General features: G+C 30.2%; 1 protein-coding gene across 13 annotated transcripts in view; it reads right to left on the reverse strand.

Annotated features, from left to right (window-relative positions):
• Ae2 (Anion exchanger 2) overlaps nucleotides 1-19888 on the reverse strand; it is a 310706-nt gene that overhangs the window by 73004 nt on the left and 217814 nt on the right. For 5 of the 13 annotated variants that reach the window (XM_014414787.2, XM_067052718.1, XM_014414791.2 and 2 more), the window contains exon 1: nucleotides 1034-1161. The exons of 7 other annotated variants lie outside the window; for them this stretch is intronic. In XM_014414787.2, coding sequence (XP_014270273.1) covers nucleotides 1034-1117 — 84 coding nt within the window. In that variant the 5' untranslated portion in view covers nucleotides 1118-1161. Of the gene's footprint in view, nucleotides 1-810; nucleotides 926-1033; nucleotides 1162-19888 lie in introns of those variants that run through there. One more of the 13 variants, XM_014414794.2, reaches the window with a different exon arrangement.

The raw sequence follows: 19888 nt of genomic DNA on the forward strand, positions 1-19888 counted from the left end.
TTTTTAAATTAGGATATAAAATTTAACAATATATTAAAATTATTTAAGGTGTTACATTAGTATGATGCATTTACATATCAAGAGTAGCTTCAAATGAAAAATTCAATTCAGCAATAAAAAACATCATATTTTTCTGAACATTTAAAATTTCCGTTCATATTATAATCAACAATGCTTTACTGTATTTATAAACGAAACTATAAGAATAATTAAATAATTGAATATAATCACAGCACAAGTAACTATAATAATTATTATTTATCTACTAATAACCATAATTGTCGTTCGGAATATCGCATAAAGGGGTCTTAGCAAAAAAAAAAATAATTATGATTAAATCAATAAGAAATAGCCACAAATTATTTAAAATTATTAACGGTTCATTGATTGATTTATCTTCATCATCTTCAACCTCATTATGTTGATATTTCGGATGACTTTTAGGGAATATCCCTAATAAACAGAATAAAAAATTTGGGTGGTTTATTGTTAGTACAGAAAATACTGAAATAGCTCTTAATAGAGTTGATCACATTTGAATCATGATTTTTTCAAAACATAATGAAGTATAGATAGAACATTGTGTAACTAACAACAAATTTATTTTACATGACTAATAAAACAATCATTTCAATTATATATTTCTGTAATTAGAACTTCTAACAGAGCGATATAAGAGATATCTTCTTAAGTTATAACATAAACACTTCATTGATTATGTAGAACATTTAAGTTTATGTTTATGGAATTTTGTGTTTTATTTCGCCATTCTAGTTATTAATTAATTTATGAAATTCAATTACTGCTTACCGATCTTCTCCCAACAATCCTTCATTGACAACAACATAAACACTACAAACCCACTGATTTCGTAATAATATGCACAGATATTACTCGGATATTTTCAATTCTTCAGGATAGAACGACAGATCTAAGCCGAATGCGCCTCACTCGGAAGGTATAAACACTGTTTACATACTTAGAGCAGTAATGACATAGATAAGACACGTAGACTATACTCCATTACACTCACCACAGTCGGGAGAAAAGGCAGCCGCCAGGATGAGATGGGGAGAGACATGGACCTCTGGTACATGTGGAGTCGTCGCTCCTCCATGTCTGTCACCCTGCACTCTCAGCGATTGGGTTACTACTGAAGGAGGATTGTTTACACTCGTATCTAGAGCTCTTGAGGGAGTGGGAAATGGGCGTATCCACTTTGGGAGTGCTCAGTCAGGGTGATCCGGATCCTCAATAAGACCACTTGGGATAGAAAGAAAAATTGAAACACTTGTTTTCTAATTGGTTCAATTAATAATAAATTAATTGTGAGATAGAAATAGAACGAAAGTTTGATTTTATATGGAATGATATTATTTTTTTTTAAACCTTATCATAGAGAAACAATATATGTTCCTATGCGTAGATTTTTAACCACGGGGACAGTTTGAGATATAAGGGCCATTCACATTACTTTCTGAACGACTTCGGGTTATAAACAATATGCTTCTTGAAATCAATTATTTATTATATATATTTATATAAAAATTATTGACCATATTATTTCAATTATATAAAGAATTCCAGGTCAAAAGGAAACAAATAAAATTTAATGACCATTTATTTATCGACGTTTCGCCCCACTTTGTTGAGCGTCATCAGAGCTGTTTTACTTGAAAGATATCGAAACAATATTAATTTATAAAAAGGAAAAAATATTAAAAAATAAATTAAATATTTGCAAGATGTACTTTTCCTGATTTTTTATTATCAAAATCAAGAATTATTTCATAATCATCAGTCGATGTCAATTGTTCAATCTTTCTTGAAGCAATCTTACTTCTCAGTTCATTCTTGATTCTATTTGAATGGCCCAGACGAATTGGGAACTGAAGATGAATCTGCTCCTTTTATGTACCATAAAAATATTTATAGTAAAAACCGAATAATCAAAAAATGTAAAGAACTCGGTTCCAGAATATAAATTTTCAGGAGATACTAACAAATAACATGGTGCTTACTTTCTGAAAACAGAGCCATTAATTTTTTCGTAAAAATCAATGATCCCCACTTTTCAGTGGGTAAAAATCTAACTATATTCTCCATAAAAAAAATCTATTTATTTATTTATAGAAGAAACGCGTAAAAAATTAATAAACACAAAATCAATCTGAAAATGTATCAATAGGAAGATTCAAGCAAGATAAATATTAATTTAAATATAGCAATTATAATAATTAAGATGTAGCGAACCCGAAGGTTCGAAGGTTTCTGTGTTAATCAACATTTTATGGATCCGTTCGTTATTAAGTCACACAACCTTACACGCCCATCTTAATCGCCGCAATGCTATAACTTGAAGTATATTTACCGGATGCATTTTCCTTAACTGATTCTGATTTTGATAGAATCAATTATAGCATTTTATAGTTGATTTATTGTTAGTATCATTTTATAATTTATTAAATATTAATAATATCTTGCATGATAGGGAAAATGTGTGCGAGTTTCGGAACGTATTTTATTATGTTTCCGTAAGACATTTTCATCGATTCGATAGAAACACATTGCATAAAATAGGCAAGAGAAGATTTAAGCCTAGGATAGAGGGTTTGCACAAGATGCAAGTGTGCTTAAAATAATAATATAGTCAGTTTTCTGATAAATTAAAAAACAAAAATTGCATATATAATTATAAATAAGGAAATCTAAAAACATTATATACATTCTTGAAACAAGATTATCTTTTACAAAAACTATGACAATTATATTGTAATTTATAATTTTTAATTATATAGGAAATTAATATTTATTAATTTATTTTAAAATAGACTGTTGTAGATGTAGATGATTACTGTTAATATTTTTATGACAAATAAGAAGAACAGTTAAATGTGATATTAGATGTTATATTTATTTAAGGTAATTGTTTTAAATTAAAACAAAATTGTCGTATATTTATTAATTGTAAGGTAAATAACTTGAATGTGTTTGTAGGTACCTTACGATGGGGTGAATCATTTAAAAAAGAAATTTTAATTAAGGAAGAGTGCATTCATTCACTACATCTAATTATATTAATGAAACTCATCCCGTAACAACCTACAACATTAAAGAAATACATTTTGAAAACCTAATCCATTGATTTTGCCAATCAAAAATCAAAAGAAGTCGTTATGTAAATGTCCAACATTTTATTTTTTATGCTAGTTACTGTTTAAATAAAATTATTATTAGTATGTTGTTTATTTATGTTGATAACATAATGTTTTTTAGAAAATAAAATCTCAAATAGTGTACTTTCTATGGTTACTGTGTCGAGTTATCCCAGTAGGTCAAAGATCTCTTCCTTGAATTGTTTGAATATGTTATTCGTGGGAATTTTACCAAAGATTAAAATGCAATTATAAGCATTCTTTAGAATGCACAAGTTTCGAAACCTCGTTGCCAATTTGATAACTTAGTACCATTATCAAACTTTAAGCCTTGGTCTAAATGATAAGGTGGTAATAAAAAAAAAATCATATTATTTTACCTAGATCTCATCTCCACTTGGCGATTCAAATTTAGATAGTAATCAAATAGATGATTGAAAATTTCATTTTTTAAAACTTGATCATAAAATAAATCATGTAGTAATCCCAAATTTGACATTGAATAATATTTCTAGGGCATATGGTTTCGACAATCTTCTCTATTGTCTATTTTTAATTTAATGAAGTGGAGGAATGTGATTTAAAAAACCATTTACTGATTGAATTGTTTAATCATGCTTGTAACCAGAACTTGTTTAACTGTTCGAGTAATAAATACTCGTCAATGAACCGGAATTATTTTGAGAGCTACAAAGCTCAACCGGTGCATTAATGAGGCAGTTAGACAGTAGCCAATGTTCAAACAGAATAAGATAGACAAGAAACAGTATCGCTGCACCATCTAATAAATTAAATTTATACAAAAAAGCAGAGATGAGAGAATTTGAGACTGGAGGGAGAGGGGGAGAGAGGAGTTACATAAACATTAACATATATATTTTTTTAAAGTGTGTCAAGCAATTTAAAGTTGCACAATATAAGTTCCTTTCATTTCTAAACATTTCATACATTTTAGTCCAGAAATGGTGATTTATTCTTTAATAAATTCTGAATGGACTTGAACGCAATAATATGGAGAAAAGTAGTAATATATATGTATATATATACAAGTTTTAAACAAAGTTGGTTTGTAATAACAAGCTAAAAAAAACAATTATTTAAGATTTTTTTTTCAAGTTTAAGATGTGAAAAAAAATGTTTTGAATAACAAAAATGAGACTTTATTGCATGAAAAAACTTTAAATGTTTGAAATTGGCCAACAAATTTTCACACAAAAAAAAATTAATAATAAACAAATACTAACTGTATAATATGTCAATATTTTGGACATTTATTAATAGGATTTGTAATTACTGTATGAAGTTCCGGCGCTCAAATATTTACTTGTTAATGTACAATAAAAAAACTTTATGCAAAAATAATCTTCTTCTTTTTGTGTGAATATATAAAAATAAGATTTTCAAATAAATGCTTGGACAGTACCCAAAATAGTACTACTTTTTCAAAGCTCTGTTTGTTCGCAAAGAGTTTCTCTACAATCCTACTACGGAATAAACGTGATTTTCAGATTTTTCTTGCTACGATCCTAAACTGACGGATCCTCAAGAGACGAAGAGGATCGTCACAAGGTTAAAGGATGTGATTATTGATTATACCAAAGTGGTTCACATCTCGATTTATCAAAAGATCTAATTAGCCTTAATAATAAATAACATATTTTCTGACTCGGAATATTTTAATAAATCGAAATGAGAATAAATTAACTTGGTACTAATCATTGATTATATCGTTTAACCCTAAGACTTCTTCCACCAAGTATACACCTTTCCTCCCTCTGCTCGAGCTTGAAGCAAGAAAAAGCCCGATATTCAAACGCGTTTTTGAGATATCGTATCAAACCTCACCTATATTTTAGGATAATAAGATTAAGATCAAATCTTCACGATAAAATTAATTTTCGAAATGTCGCTCTAAAACCATTTCCAAGCCATTATTTCCGAACATCTACTTTCACATGTTCACGATTTCCCCCACATTTTTTTTTTTGTGAAAATTTGTACTCTTTTTTTTACTCTGTAAGAGTAAGTACTAATTTTTTTTTTTATGTTGCCCCATACCGATTTTTTTTTTCTAAAACGTTCATTCAGGATTAGTTTCAAAAATTAATATTTTTTCGACATCTCAGTCGGATTATTTCACAAAGGTATAAAAAAAAGTTTATATATTACTGATATTTTAATATTAGATATTAAGAGATATTTCTTAGTACTACAGTCAGTAATGTGCGGCTAACTTTATGAATCATGGTTAAGTTATGCACGATGCGTAATCTTATCTTAATGATGTCTAATGTGAGGGGTGTAATCCCAAGAAGCCTCTTAATTTCTTGTAATCATAAATTTAAAGATAATTTAATGACGAAAGAATGTTCTTACGCCGTTCAGAATCAACTAGATTACTTATGAGGTTAAGGTTATAGTGATATAGATCATTAAAATTAAGGTTAGCTATTTTTACTACGTATCATTTAAGTTTAAGTTATATTAGCTATCGGTCATTATAGGTTAAGGTTGTAATAGTTAAAGATCATTAAAGGTTAGGTTTATAGTAGCTATAGATCATTATAGGTTAGGTTATATTAGCTATAGATCATTATAGGTTAGGTTTATATTAGCTATAGACCATTATAGGTTAAGGTTGTACTAGCTGTAGATCACTAAAGGTTAGGTGTATATTAGCTATAGATCATTATAGGTTAAGGTTATATTAGCTTTAGATCATTATAAGCTAAGGTTTATTAGCTATTGATCGTTGTAGGTTAAGGTTCAGATCATAACCTCAAAGAGTCTTATTATTTTCAGAACTCAAAGAACTCTCTTAGGTACAAATAAAATAGAATAGATAAATTATTTTTAACGAATGACCATAACTAATCCATTAATTAAAATCTGGGATTACATTAGAAACTTATTGTTCTTTGGGGGAAAAATCAAATCATGACTCTGATATATTTGACTGTAGATTATAAGTCATCAGGTAATAATTACCGTTCATTAAAAAAAAATTCATGTCTCTTGCTTCTAGGTTTTTTATTCACACAAATAAATATCAAAACGCTATATATATCTTGCTTGAAATATGAACTCTTCAGTTATGGATTTAAATTAAAAAAACATTTAAATAATTAAAACAATAAATTGGCAATTTAAACACTTTTTAATTGCGGTAGAGGCTCGCTTAACGCAAATAATCTCTTAACTTTTACTTAAAGCAAATAATAGACATAAATTATAAATATTTGTTTATTGATAGCCAAATATGTTACCGATTATAGTTTGAGTTTTTATTTTTAAAAATCATGACCGATTTTTCAAATAAAATAGTAGTTGTTATATTTCAATTTGAACAAAAAATGTAATTCTCTGTTTCGGTCCCTTAAAAAATAATATAATAAAAAATAAAATAGAGGAGCAGACCAAATAAGCTCAATTAAACTCCTTATTTATTTATTCATTTTTTGTAAAGAGCGCCAATACCGATGACACTAGAAAAAAAAACTAAACAATCTATTAATTTGAATAATACAATAAAAACTATATTTCATGTTGTTTCCATTGTGTTGTAGTATGGAACTATTTAAAAACCATTTTCTAGTTAATAGACAATTTTAAAAACTGATAAGCCACTGGTTAACGAAGAAAGAGTTAATGATATTCAGAACAACAATTGAAAACTATTTCCTAAAATGTCCTTGTTTAAAATATATAAAGAAGAAATACCGTACGTTGTTGTTGTTATATGTATTGTTTGAAAATGTAATCACTTTTTTTTAATAATAAATAAATAAGCACTAATAATTTTTGTTAAAGAATGGGGATGACTATTAGTGATATTCTAAGAGCTAAAAAGCACAAACCAGTATTTTACAACTTAGTGAAATTATATCAAGTACAAAACAAATAATTAATTGTATTACTTTGTTCTTACACATACAGTGCCCAGCAGAGAAGTCACCATGGGAAAGGTATTATTAATAATAATCTTTATTTATTCTGGGATTGATCTCTTTAATAATTTACAGGCGTCAAAGTTAGGCTTTAGAGCCTTAGAATAAATTACAAAATAGAGATGAAATTACAAGATGTCATAAAATAAAATAATACAATAAATTTAAAAAGATACAAATAAACAACAATAATTAACAGATTATATAAAATAATGGTAAAACAAATAAAAAAAACCCACTTATCATATCATAAAACATAAGATGACTTCTGATAGTAAATAAAAAGGATAAAAATTCAAATACAATTAAACTAAAAAATAATAAATGAAAAGAGATAATTTCTGCTAGTGTACATATTTACAATTATAAACGAAAATCTAAGACATAAAATACAGAAAATATATAAAGCTTTTTTGAAACTTTCAATTGTTATTCTTCCGGAATTGGGTGGACAGGAGGTAGTCGAAGATACGGGATTTGAAGATTGGAAGGGTATTAGAACTACGAATAAAGGAGGAAATAGAATTCCATAGGGAAGAGGAACGGGTGAGGAAAGATCTACCAAAGGCTGCGGTTTGATGGACAGTTACATATAAGTCAGAAGGCCGTGAGCGAGTATTGCGGGAATGCACTGAGGACTTAAATTGAAGGATATCTGAGATGTACGATGGACGGCGGGATTGGATAACTTGATCGAGAAAGGTAGCAAGGAAATATTTACGACGGAAGGAGGGGTAAAGACACTTAACCCGGTAGTAGAGGGTGTCACCCGCAATAATTTAAAAATTAAAATATTTGGGAAATTAGAAATTTAAGAACCTACATCAAACTGCTAATATTTATTGAACCATTTTACTCGAGGAGTTTCTAAAAATAAAAAAAATAAAACCTCAGAAGTTAAGGAATTGGACAAAATATTGGAATAAAATACATATTTCATACTTCATAAATTCAAATATGAAATTTTCATGATATTTCATAATTTCGTAGGCTTAAAATTAAAAATAGAATATACAAAAATAGATTAAAAACAGAATTACAACATCTTGTATTCCAGATTCTAAATTCCCATCTTGAGGTTGTCATTTCAATCAATGAATTACTTTTGGAAAAAGTATTCCATAATATAATTATTGGAGAAGTTTGTCGGGGGGGTGCGGTCAGAGAACATCAGACAAAGAATAACATAAATAAACAAAACCATATTTATTTATTTAATTATTTATATTTCGGCATAAACTAAATAAATATGGTTTTGTTTATTTATGTTGTTCTTTGCTGACCGCACCCCCCGACAAACCTCTCCAAGCATTAATCTACGGTCAACTATCTACACCTCATTATTCCATAATATAGTTCGGAAAATTGAATTATTTTATAATATGTGAGAAATCAAATCAAAGGTGTTGTGAAATTTAATATTTTATCCCTCTTAACAATTTTTTTTAGTAATGGCTTTTAAGATCATACAGATCAAGCAATCTTTCGAAAGGAAAATTTCTCAAAATGCTTTTTATTATAGCTACTTTTGTAAATATGAAGACATTTTTTTTTTGGTATGTTTCATCTAATCTAAAATAACGCTGATAGTTCAATTATACAAAGGTATTTTAACTCATTTAAAAGATCAATCAAACGAGAGAACGGTTAGGCACACGATGTTAAGATAGTGAGAACTAAATACTGTAAAATGAGGAGAAATTATTCCAGGTGGGATGAGAATAGGCCAAAATGGAGTCTGGCAAATCATTTCGGTTGTTAGTGTTTTTAACAGCCAAAAAGCATTCAATTCGGGGTACGTTATTTGTGTGCCCTCGCCTTGAGTGGCTTTATCTCCCCCCTTTTTACAGAAGTAGTTTTATTGAACCTGAACTAAAAATCCCGAAAACGACACCTAAGAACTTTCTAGCTTTCTTGCATACACGTTACCTTCTTCTAAACCTATTCAACATAAAAATTACAAGATCGAGCTAAAACATTGTCTTCAGATGCATTCATCATCGTTACAATTCATTGCTTTGATTTACAGATTAAAACAATGTGTAATTAATTATATTGTCAATAGATAACAGTGTATTTCATCAGAATATATTCTAGGAAACAAGTATTAAAACAATATAAAATCTATAAATAAACAATGCTGATTCCTTTCAACTGATTGCGTTGCCCCCATGAGGCGCAATACAGCTCCTCAAGCAATATCGGCACGTAGCGATTGTAAAGGTCGCACGGCGGAAGGGGAAGCGATAAAAAATGATCCGAGTAGCGAACCAACAGCCTGACTAAGGGAGGCTATTATATATCTACGTATCAAATTATTTTTATTAATATCCGTCATAAAATCAGTTCCTTTTTAAGCTAACATCAAGTAAGGAACCGCAGAGAAATAGAACAATGAAATAATAATAATTAAACTTTATCGCCATTTGTAAACTACAAACCACTCCGAAGTTAAAAGGCTCGGACCGATAACTATATATATAAACACATTTTTTTCCCTAAGACTCTAAGAAAATTTCTAATGACATATATAAACAATAGTTTTATGTAATAATAAATATACATAATACGCTAATATATATTCATTAGCTACGCTCATATATCAGTGATTGGGTCAAGAAGGGCCAATACTAATTTTTCAAATTTTGTAATTTTTAAACCATAGGTACTTTAAAATTTAACCTAAATTTTCCTTTAAATTTTAGAAATATAACCTATTTTCGTTTGTTATTAGACATAGGCCTTTGTGGAATTAAAATTTGACTAAACTGAAAACTTATGGTATAAAAGATATAAAATATGAAAAACATTGACACTGGCTCTATAGGAAAAAACCAACTATATTTATCCTTATGCATTTCATTACTAAGAATCAACTAAAACTTAATAAAAACACAAACAGAAAAAAAATCAACAAAATAAAAAAAAAGAGCAGGTTCTTAATTTTTATTTTGAAACTAATACACCCAGTGATAACGTTCGTTTCCTTGTCAACCTTATTCTGGAGGCATGTCTTACCCATGTCCATTTCAGTCTTTCAATTTCCTACAGATCACGTCAACCCTTATCTAGTCCTTTATTTTTCCTAAGATATATCCCAAACTTCTTCTACTTTTTTTTTTTTTTTTTTTTTTTTTTTGTGAGATTTCTTACCGTCGGTGACCAAACTTAATACAACTGTATCATAGAGGTAAATAAGCAATTTATAAAATTCAACTGGCAACTTACCTCTACCCACAAATAATTTAAAAAATCCAAAACATGTGGAAATATTTGTAATTTAAACTATTAAATTGTGGTAAAAGGTTTTCCAAAATAATAATAATTAAGGCATAGCGAACCCGAAGGTTCGATGCCGATACCACCATCTTTCTCCACATACTCGTGTATCTGTCCAGTGACGCCACCTCAAACCCAAATCTACTAAATCAAACTCAACGCAATCCTCCCATCTACGTTTACCCCTCGGACGTTCACTCGTCAGTTTAGTGTTTATTAACATTTTAGGGATCCGTTGGTTTTTATGTTCCACAACTTTACACGCCACAATGATCCTGAATTATATTTACCGGATGTGGTTCTCTCAATTCAGCGTTGTGTACCCTTCTAAATTCTCTTTATATCTCGTGTTTTTCGGTCCGAATATTTTACGTAGTGCTTTATTTTCAAAAACCTCAAGAAGCTCTTCTCTTAGTATAAGAGACCACGTTTCGTATCCCTAAAGAATAGTGGAAAGGATAATAATTTTATAAATTCTAATTTTTAAGTTTTGGGACTGAGTTATAACAATATATATAAATTAAAATTATTGTGTTTTTATTTAGGACCTTAAGGCAGTATAGGATATTAAAAAAAATGTAAAAGTGAGAATGTCAAATAAATGATGAAACAAATAGACAAGTAATTATTTTCGTTCAAACTTCATTTTGTTAAAATGTTTTACAGTAAATCTACACTGCGTCCAGAAGCGTCATCAGTAGCATTCTCATTTTTGGGAGGTTTCGATCCAAAATAGTAGCGAAAATGAAAATATTCCAAAATATAGTGGGAATAGTATTTAATAAATTGAGAAATCTGGTCAAATTTTTAGAAAACGTTTTGATTAGGCGCCACCCACTCAGTAAATTGTTGTGGCAACGTCCCTGACGTTTAGCTTTCAATTCAGTCGATCAGTATCTTTGTCAATGACCTATATTAATTATTAGCCGTCTGATAGATTTCGTTCAATACCATCCGAAACCAGAGTTCAAAATGGCTTAAAAAAGATTTTTTTTTTTAAATTATTATATTTTTTTTTTCATCGAATTCAGCTTCGATGTAAAATATCGCTTTGTACTTAGAGTGAAATGTATTGAATGTATTGAATGTATGTGAAATGTATGTACGTTGAGGCCGGAATGTTTGTCTAGTTCTTGTTTAATGGTGTTAAACTCCAGAGGTCATTAAATCCATCTATTTCCGACATTATTTTAGTTTTTGTTCATTACTTTTTTTTATTTTATTACTTATATTTTTGGTCTTCGGAAGAAACTAAGATGGCATGGGAAGACTCACAAAGACTCTATTAAGAGAAGCAGAGGAAATTGACTTACATGTAAATGGAAATAAAAGATTAAAAAAGTATATGATTGTAAGCCAAAGAATCCACCCTAACGAAATTGTTTCCGAAAGTAGAGAGTTTAAAATACCTCAGCACCACAATAATATCAATAAATGAACAACGGACTGAGAGATACCAGCGTAAAAACCTTATTGGCTTTGTCAAGAATACTAAAATCACGAAAAATATCTTCAAATATGAAGCTGAGGGTGTACAATGCCTTGATAAACCCAGCTCTGATATAAGACCTGAGCTCTAACAAGTACCCTAGATAGCAGAATCGAGACATTTCGGAAAGTACTCCGTAAAATCACAGGAGCGATCTGGGATCAGAGCCTTAACACATGGAGGAGAAGAACTAACTCTGCTTGCAGAGACAGGTCGGTTGATATCTCTTGATATAAAGGCAAGGAGGTTAAGATGGGCAGGACATGTTGCTTGAAGCAATCCATCAGGATGCTTCAACACAACAATGAATGCCATTATAGTTGGCAGGAGACCACATAGGAGGCCAAAAGCTAGATAGACAGACAGAATCAACAATGATTCGAAAGAGCTGCATACAGAAAACTGGAAAGCAGTACCCAAGACAGGCAGTCATGGAGAAGGCTGTTTCGGGCAGCCAAAGATCTACAAGAGCCAACAAAAATGTTATGACTATTTGATGTATGTATGTATATGCATACCCATGGACAGCATGTTTAATATATCATGGAGAACAGCATACGAGTACTATAGCAGGTCTGAGTTACACCGAACTATCTGTTATCACACTATCATTCACATAATAATGAAATCCCAGATGAGTCCTTTTGAGCCAGCTACGTAAACCTAAACCTTTTCTAATAATAAGTTGATTATTATTCCATGACGATGCAATTCGCGTCTTGGAAGATTATGTAAAAGTACGTAATAGGAAATGAATTGAGACAAAGCCGAAAATAAACATTTGGAAGGTATCAAACGGGAACCAGTCATGATGATTTAACTTTTCCAATTAAAATTTTATTTTTCTCATGCCTTTCTTAAATTGCGTAATTTATTATTTAGTGCATGTTGATAAAATCTATGAAGCTGAAAGTAATAAAATCGAAGACAAATCTCTAGAGAAGGTGAAGTTGTTAATAAAATAGATTGGAGTAAACAGATTTAATTGAAACTTTTCAATATGAGTTCGGAATGCGTCTTCACAAAATAATTACACAGGTCTACAGTGATTTTACGGATCAGGCTTTCAGAGTAGATCGCGAATAGTTCGAGCCTCTAAGTAGATACTTGATAAACTTTCTTTAAAAAGTCATTACTTCTTCGTTACTTTCTGCTTTTTCTTGAATTTGTCATATGTGAAATGGCTAACGGAAGACAAGAAAATTACTCACGTTTTCTGAAGAAACTTTGTTTATAAGGTAGAAAAATAACAACAAATTTTATTGACATAAGAGCCTTAATCACTTTCTAAGTTACCTTCTATAACTTTATATGTTAAATTTTTTTTTCTTAAATTTTTCTACAGGTATATAATAAGTCAATACTACTACATCTATATCTGAAAATGTGTTTTCAACCTGAAAAAAATATTATTCCTTTTTTCTCCTTTACTTAGTTATCAAATCCTTTTATACTTCATATTTATTTATTTCTTATTACTAGTAAAAATGTAAAATAGTTAATTTTTTCATATAAACAAAATTAAAGGTACTTTAGAGGAAGATATTTTATAAAAACAGCATTTAAGCCCTGCCAAACTATTGCAATGACGATGAAACCAATCTGACATAAAATACCACCTAATTTTACATTTATACATCGTGTTTAATCAAAATCGTTAGAGCCGAAAATCGAAAAAATCAAATCTATAAGATTGATCGACACTTCCGGTAGGTCGATTTTAACGAAAAAGTTACCAACACATCCTTGCCATACATCTACCCTAAATATATAATTTCAGTTTCGTATGGCTTTTCGTTTTTGTGCTACGTTATTCAAACACATGCGCATAGATACACATAGCATTTTGTCCAAATGTCCTATTTGGACTCAAAACACCTCAAAACGTGTATTATTGTCGAAATCTCGAATTAACATTTTTTTACGATCGCAATATATACTTCATATATAGGTAAGTGAAAGTTAAAAAATCTTTTTTTATATGTTGAAAAAGGTTTTTTTTTTATGTGCTTAAAAAAGCATGTAAGTACATAATATTTCTAATCAGTCCTGATCGAATACCTTCGTTTATAAAATGTCAATACCCCAAAGACCCAAACGAAGATAAGACATAAGTGACAGAAGATGACAATAACACTAATGGAGGCCGAAGGTGCAGAATAGCCAGCGGAGTCCTCATTTCCTTTGGGAGGGCGTCGTCGGAGAGATCCCTTAAGACCGAACCACTCTTCGGGGATTACAGTCTCCCTCATTGGTACGAATCCACACCGCGCTCATTACAGCGAATTGGCTCCTCCAAATGTGGCTTAAATAGTTCAGCATTGCTTTTAGGGAAGTATGTAATTTTAAAGTTTTCGATATGGGGTCACGTGAAAATCCGTTTACCTTTTATTGGGTTTAAATAATTCAAAAACATTTGGTTACTTTGCTTTCCATAAAAATAACATATCATGAAAAATTATTGAAAAAAATAAGAATTGGCCTTTTAGCAATAAATCATATGTACATAATTAAAATCCATGTGACTCCAATCTTACAAACACTATTAATAAATATACAAATTACGAAACAGAAATAAACCAACTAAATACCTACAAAGAACCCCAGCTTTGCTTTTACTCAGTATTATGGCAAACCTTCTAGTTCTAGTGGATATGTACAGTCAATAGAAATGTTAGGGAATGTTGTGCCACTGAGGTAAGGCAAAATGCTAACTCCAAGAACCTGAGTTCGAATACGGCAGGACAGATAATTATTTTCTGTTACTCAGTAGCCATGAGGCAAAGTACAAGTAGCGGTCGAGAGCGATCCTGGCCAAATCACCTCCTTGCGCAACCGTTGGTCTAGTTATAATACTTCCTTACAAAGTGCTGCACCCTTAAACCTTCATAGGTTGCAGCGGTACGGATTTAATTAAATTTTGTTTCAAGCAAATACTAATTGTAATAAGTAATATAGGAACGGGTCAATTATATATAATTTTCTTAAAATTTAGGTTCAATTTTCCTTTTTCGAGCTAAAATGTCACAACCTGATTCACAATGGCTTGCCCAATCCTAGTTTTGATCTTGGGTGTAGAAAACTCAGTTACAAAACAATTGAGGGCATCAATTTCAATTTGTATTCTGTAGATTTTAGGGTTTAAAAATTTTGTTTTTTTTAAACTGTTTCTTCTGTTCTATGAGAAAAATAAATCTTCGAATTGTCACCACAGTATAGTTGTTATATTATATTAGTAAATACATGAAATATGATTACATTTTTGGGAACCAGATACATATCCTAACTGAGTTTCAAATAGTTCAACTAGTAAATATTAATGACCATTCCAGTAAAAGAGTGAAAATTGTAAAATAAACAAAATAAAATTGGCAAAGCAAAATTGAATTGTTGAATGTGATTTTTTACGTGGAAGTTGTCTCGTAATATTCCAGAAGCTCTTTTTAAACATGGTTACAATGTTTACATTACCAATAAAAAAAATTAATTAAAGTTTGAACCAAAAGCTGTAAGGGGGGGTCGTGTTTAATCGTCCGTTTTAGGCTTTGTATAATGCTTAGAAATACTTTGATTGTATGATTTGTTATATACTGATATTAAATGTTCAAATAAATTTCTAAAATATATGTATTAAAATAAATGAAAAATAATTTGTGGCCTTTATCTATTGTTTTTTTATAGACCGTTTTGATCTGTTGCCAATGTACTCTTTGTTTTCCTATTTCCTCAATGTAACTCGTTATCTTTATTTGCTCTCCCAATGCATGTGGGTATAAAACTCCCACGCGGGCACTTTATTGAGATTAATACAATGACATAATGTTAACTTGATATTACCTTTATATACCTACAACTGTAGTTTCGATCATTCGTATTACTCGACATTATTTTACCAATTAACATTCTAAATTACAACAGATATCGGAAGGAAGAGAATCGGCATATTACTTTTTCTGAAGATACTAATAAATTTGCCAACCTTAGAGACCTCAGAAACCAAAAGATCTTCCTTTCGTAGAGAATTTAAATTAGAAAATCAGGGTTAGAAAATTTAGGCGACTTCACTACACGATGGAGTGAGGCATGTACCTAACAATCACAATTGATGTTTTTAATTTGCTGAAACAGGTCTGGTCTGTAAAGTTAGATAAGGAACGAGAAGTAAAACAGCTCTGAATGGACAAGGAAACGTCCCAAAAGCCTTTGGGAGGATTGCATTAGTTCTGAACTTGAAGGAAATGGGGTTCACGTAGAGTAATCATCTTGTTTTGTGAATCGTTCGTATCGGTTCCGTGGCGGTTTGTGGCATTGGTCTCAACGCGGTGCCGGTTCGAATCCGACCTATGGGGAGTCAACTTTTATTTGGTGACGGCCTCACGGAATGATAACGTGGCCTTTCCCATTATTAGAACAGGCTGCTTACCTCTAGATCGCCCTCCTTATGTGGAAAATGACCAGTACAGTGGGTAATAAAAAAAAGTAAATCTATATCGATATTGATATACTATAGGAATATATTACTAGTATATTATCTCCAAACGATATATATAAGTTAAATCCTTATACTGTACGAATATATTACTAGAACATTATCACCAAACGATATTTTTTAAATTTACGATTTAAGTTTATTTATTTACATTCAATACTTAAATACAAAATTTATTTAGCCCATATTTAGTTCCTCACATTGACTTTGTTCCCGATTTAAAGCCCTTCCCCATCCCATACCTCTTTATATTTAAATAGGAATCTGGTAAGCAGCTACTCAGAACATTACTGTCCTTGTCATACATGACAATACCCTGGTACTGTTTTTCTAGAATTGAAACATAATTTTGATCACAGCAGATTTTTTCTCTTCTCTAAAGGGCATTAACTCTAAATCAAAAATTAAACAGAAACTCCCCGAAGTTATGTTTACAAACAAAAATGTTTGATCCTTTATCTATACTTTCTTTATTTTTCTCCAATATCATCAGACAATTTGATGTATCTATATTTAAAACCTTCATTTTCTATCAAAAGTCAATATATACATTTTTAGGAAATTTTTTAATTAAAAATTATTATGGGAGGTTTTTATTTATTTTTATTATTTCTTTAATCCACCATATCGCCTCGTTGATCTTACTTATTTGGCTATGGTAACTGTTTGTTTAATTTTTTTAACAGTTGATAAAGGGAGACAGGGTAGTTCGTACAAAAACATCTGCAACTATTTACAATGCTATAAGCATGAAAAATTATAAATATTGTAGATCAATTATAAAAAAATAATAATAATAGTTGTGTGATTAAGAATGAATGAGGAAAAAAACTAGAGATTCATAAACAGATATTTATAGCATTAGTAAAATAAATAACTGGCTTATACTGAAGAAATAATTTAAGGAAATGAAAGAGAAAAATTAAATAAAATAATAATGATAATAATAAATAAATTATTAATAACGGAATTGTGTTAGCTAGAGACTATGCGGGACGCAAAACCAGATAGAATCGGCAAAGATGCATGCAGCAAACTGGAAAGCAATGGTCCAAGATAAGCAGGTATAGAGAAGGCTGGTTCGGGCGGCCGAAGATCTGCAAGTTCTATAGAGCCAACCGAAAAAAAGATATAAAATATAACATCTTTAACTGCTGGTAACTGGACATGGATTTTTGTAAATGGAAGCATCTAATGTACAAAAGATGAATTTTAATCGAAAACGTTTGTTACAAAATTATTTTTAAACCCTATTTGAAATAATTTTGGAATGATATAGAACATCAACAACATGACATTGTTTTGGAAGGATTTCAAATTAAAAAAAATAGCATTGTTAAATTCAATAAACAGGGTCAAATTTAAATGTTCATAAAAGCTGAATTATTTTTTGGTATAGAACTTTATTTGGTAAAGAAAACATTTTTCGAAGGGGATATTCTAACTTTTGATGGAAAACTTCACAATTATACTTTGATAATAATTTCTTTAAAACACTTAACTTAATGTTAAATGTCATTTCATTAACGAATTGTTAGTTGCTGTTAAATCTTTTTTAAAAAGATCTTTTTCTTGGGAAAAAATAAAGAAAGTTGAGATAAGGCATCAAAAGAAGTTGTTTTTATATTAAATTAAAAAAAAAAAAAGATTTTATAATTATGTAATTTGGTAACGAAATATTGAATAAAATATGTTTTTCATTTTTTGCTGAGATATAGAAATTTATGGATGGAAGGCATCAAAATATCCGAGATGAACTTAAAACTAAAACTCCAGCTAGTATATCAAATTAAAAATTAATTGGGTCTATAAAACAAAATTTCATCTTTCACAGAGCAGATTCTGCTTTAAAAGGCGCTCGCTTAACGAATACCAGAGGAGCTGTCTTTATAAGGCAAAAAGAAAATAAAGAGGAAAAAAGTCTAATACTGAAGATACCTTTTTGAAAGACGGCGTCTGATTAATCACTTTGTTTCGGAAAAGAGATAAAAAATTATCCATTTAGCTTTTTTTCACTATCCATTCTTCGTGATATATCCTAACAAGTTGCTAAGTATAAATGATACGCGAATACATAGAAGAAAGAACACAAATCATTTATTGTACAACACTTTTTTTTTTAACATAGATTTAATTATTGATAGATATTACAATCTGCCACACAGTTATGGGCAATAGGTAATAGTGATGAATGATCTCATACATACTAAAATAAAAAAAATTAAATAAAATTAAATACAAAGAAAAGAATACACAAGATATATATAATGTATATAATCAAACAAATGTATGAAAAATAAAAAAATAAAATAATATATACAACACTTTTAAACAGCGCAAATGTTTGGTCATAACATGATTAAATTAAGCTATTTTTACAACACTGTCATCGGAAAATATCAATAAAATCAATCACCAACTAATATAGCAACATTTTTAAAATAAATTATGTTGACGAATGATTGATATTGGATGATGCAAACCCCGGTTTTTCAATTTCAGCCACTTTTTAAAAGTTGCTCGATTTAACTATCTTAAGCCCCCTCTTCCCGTTTTGGTAATTTTTTTTATTATTATCTTTATTGTAATTTACAACTGTACAGTCAGTAAGTGAGTAAATGTAAATTTGATGTATGTTATTATAGAGTAATACAGGCGTATAGAGAAACTACCCATAGGTAGCACTCTAATAAAGTTTCTACATTAGCAGGTCTCGTGGCCATCTTATTTTCAGGCGCCTCGGAGGATTGTCTGGAATGAAAGAGGAAGCAAGGTTAGAAACTAGTGGGTTTGGATGGTTAGGGAGCTAATAATGGAAGGAATTTGGTTCGAACTAGATCGGTTACATATGAAAGGTCTTTATGTGATTTATAATATCTTTATGATTTTATTTGTGGCAAAGTAAGGAGTGTTGAAAATTTTACGAAGGATTTTGGACTGTAAGGATTGTATACGAGAGGAATTCGAAGGTTTAGTATCAACTTCGCATGTCCAAATTGGCCTTATTACAGTCATGTAGATCAGTCTTTTGTAATGAATTGGAAGTTTAGACCGTTCGTCTAGAAAGTGCAGCAATAGTCGAAATCGACTTGCAGTATCCTGTCTTTTCAGTTTGTGTGAGGATTCCAGGTTAGTCGTTTGAGCAATGAGAGCAACATCATTAAAGGATACTGTAGGGCATTCGACGAAGCAGTAGAGGTTTACAACGAAGAGTAAAGGTGATTTGATGGGATTTATTTTAATCCTCCAATTATGACACCGTTCTTCGAGAGCTGTAATACGGGGGGTAAATATTTCAAAAGTGATATAGGACAGTCGCAAAATTGGAGTTTTAGTGGGGTGGGTCAGTCGTGAAGAATTTGATCTCCTCTTGTGAGATTGTGACATGTCGTACAACGACCAATAACTCGCTATAATTGTCTGTTTAAAAAGTCAGATAAGTAAGGTTACCACGGAGGTTGGGAGAGGCGAGTTAGATGCCGTTTTATTATCCAAAAATAGTTTTTTTTTTTTTTTTTTTTTTTTTTTT

The sequence above is a fragment of the Halyomorpha halys genome, unplaced genomic scaffold (genome assembly GCF_000696795.3).
Source record: "Halyomorpha halys isolate HHAL.00 unplaced genomic scaffold, Hhal_1.1 Scaffold87.1, whole genome shotgun sequence".
NCBI lineage: Eukaryota > Metazoa > Arthropoda > Insecta > Hemiptera > Pentatomidae > Halyomorpha > Halyomorpha halys.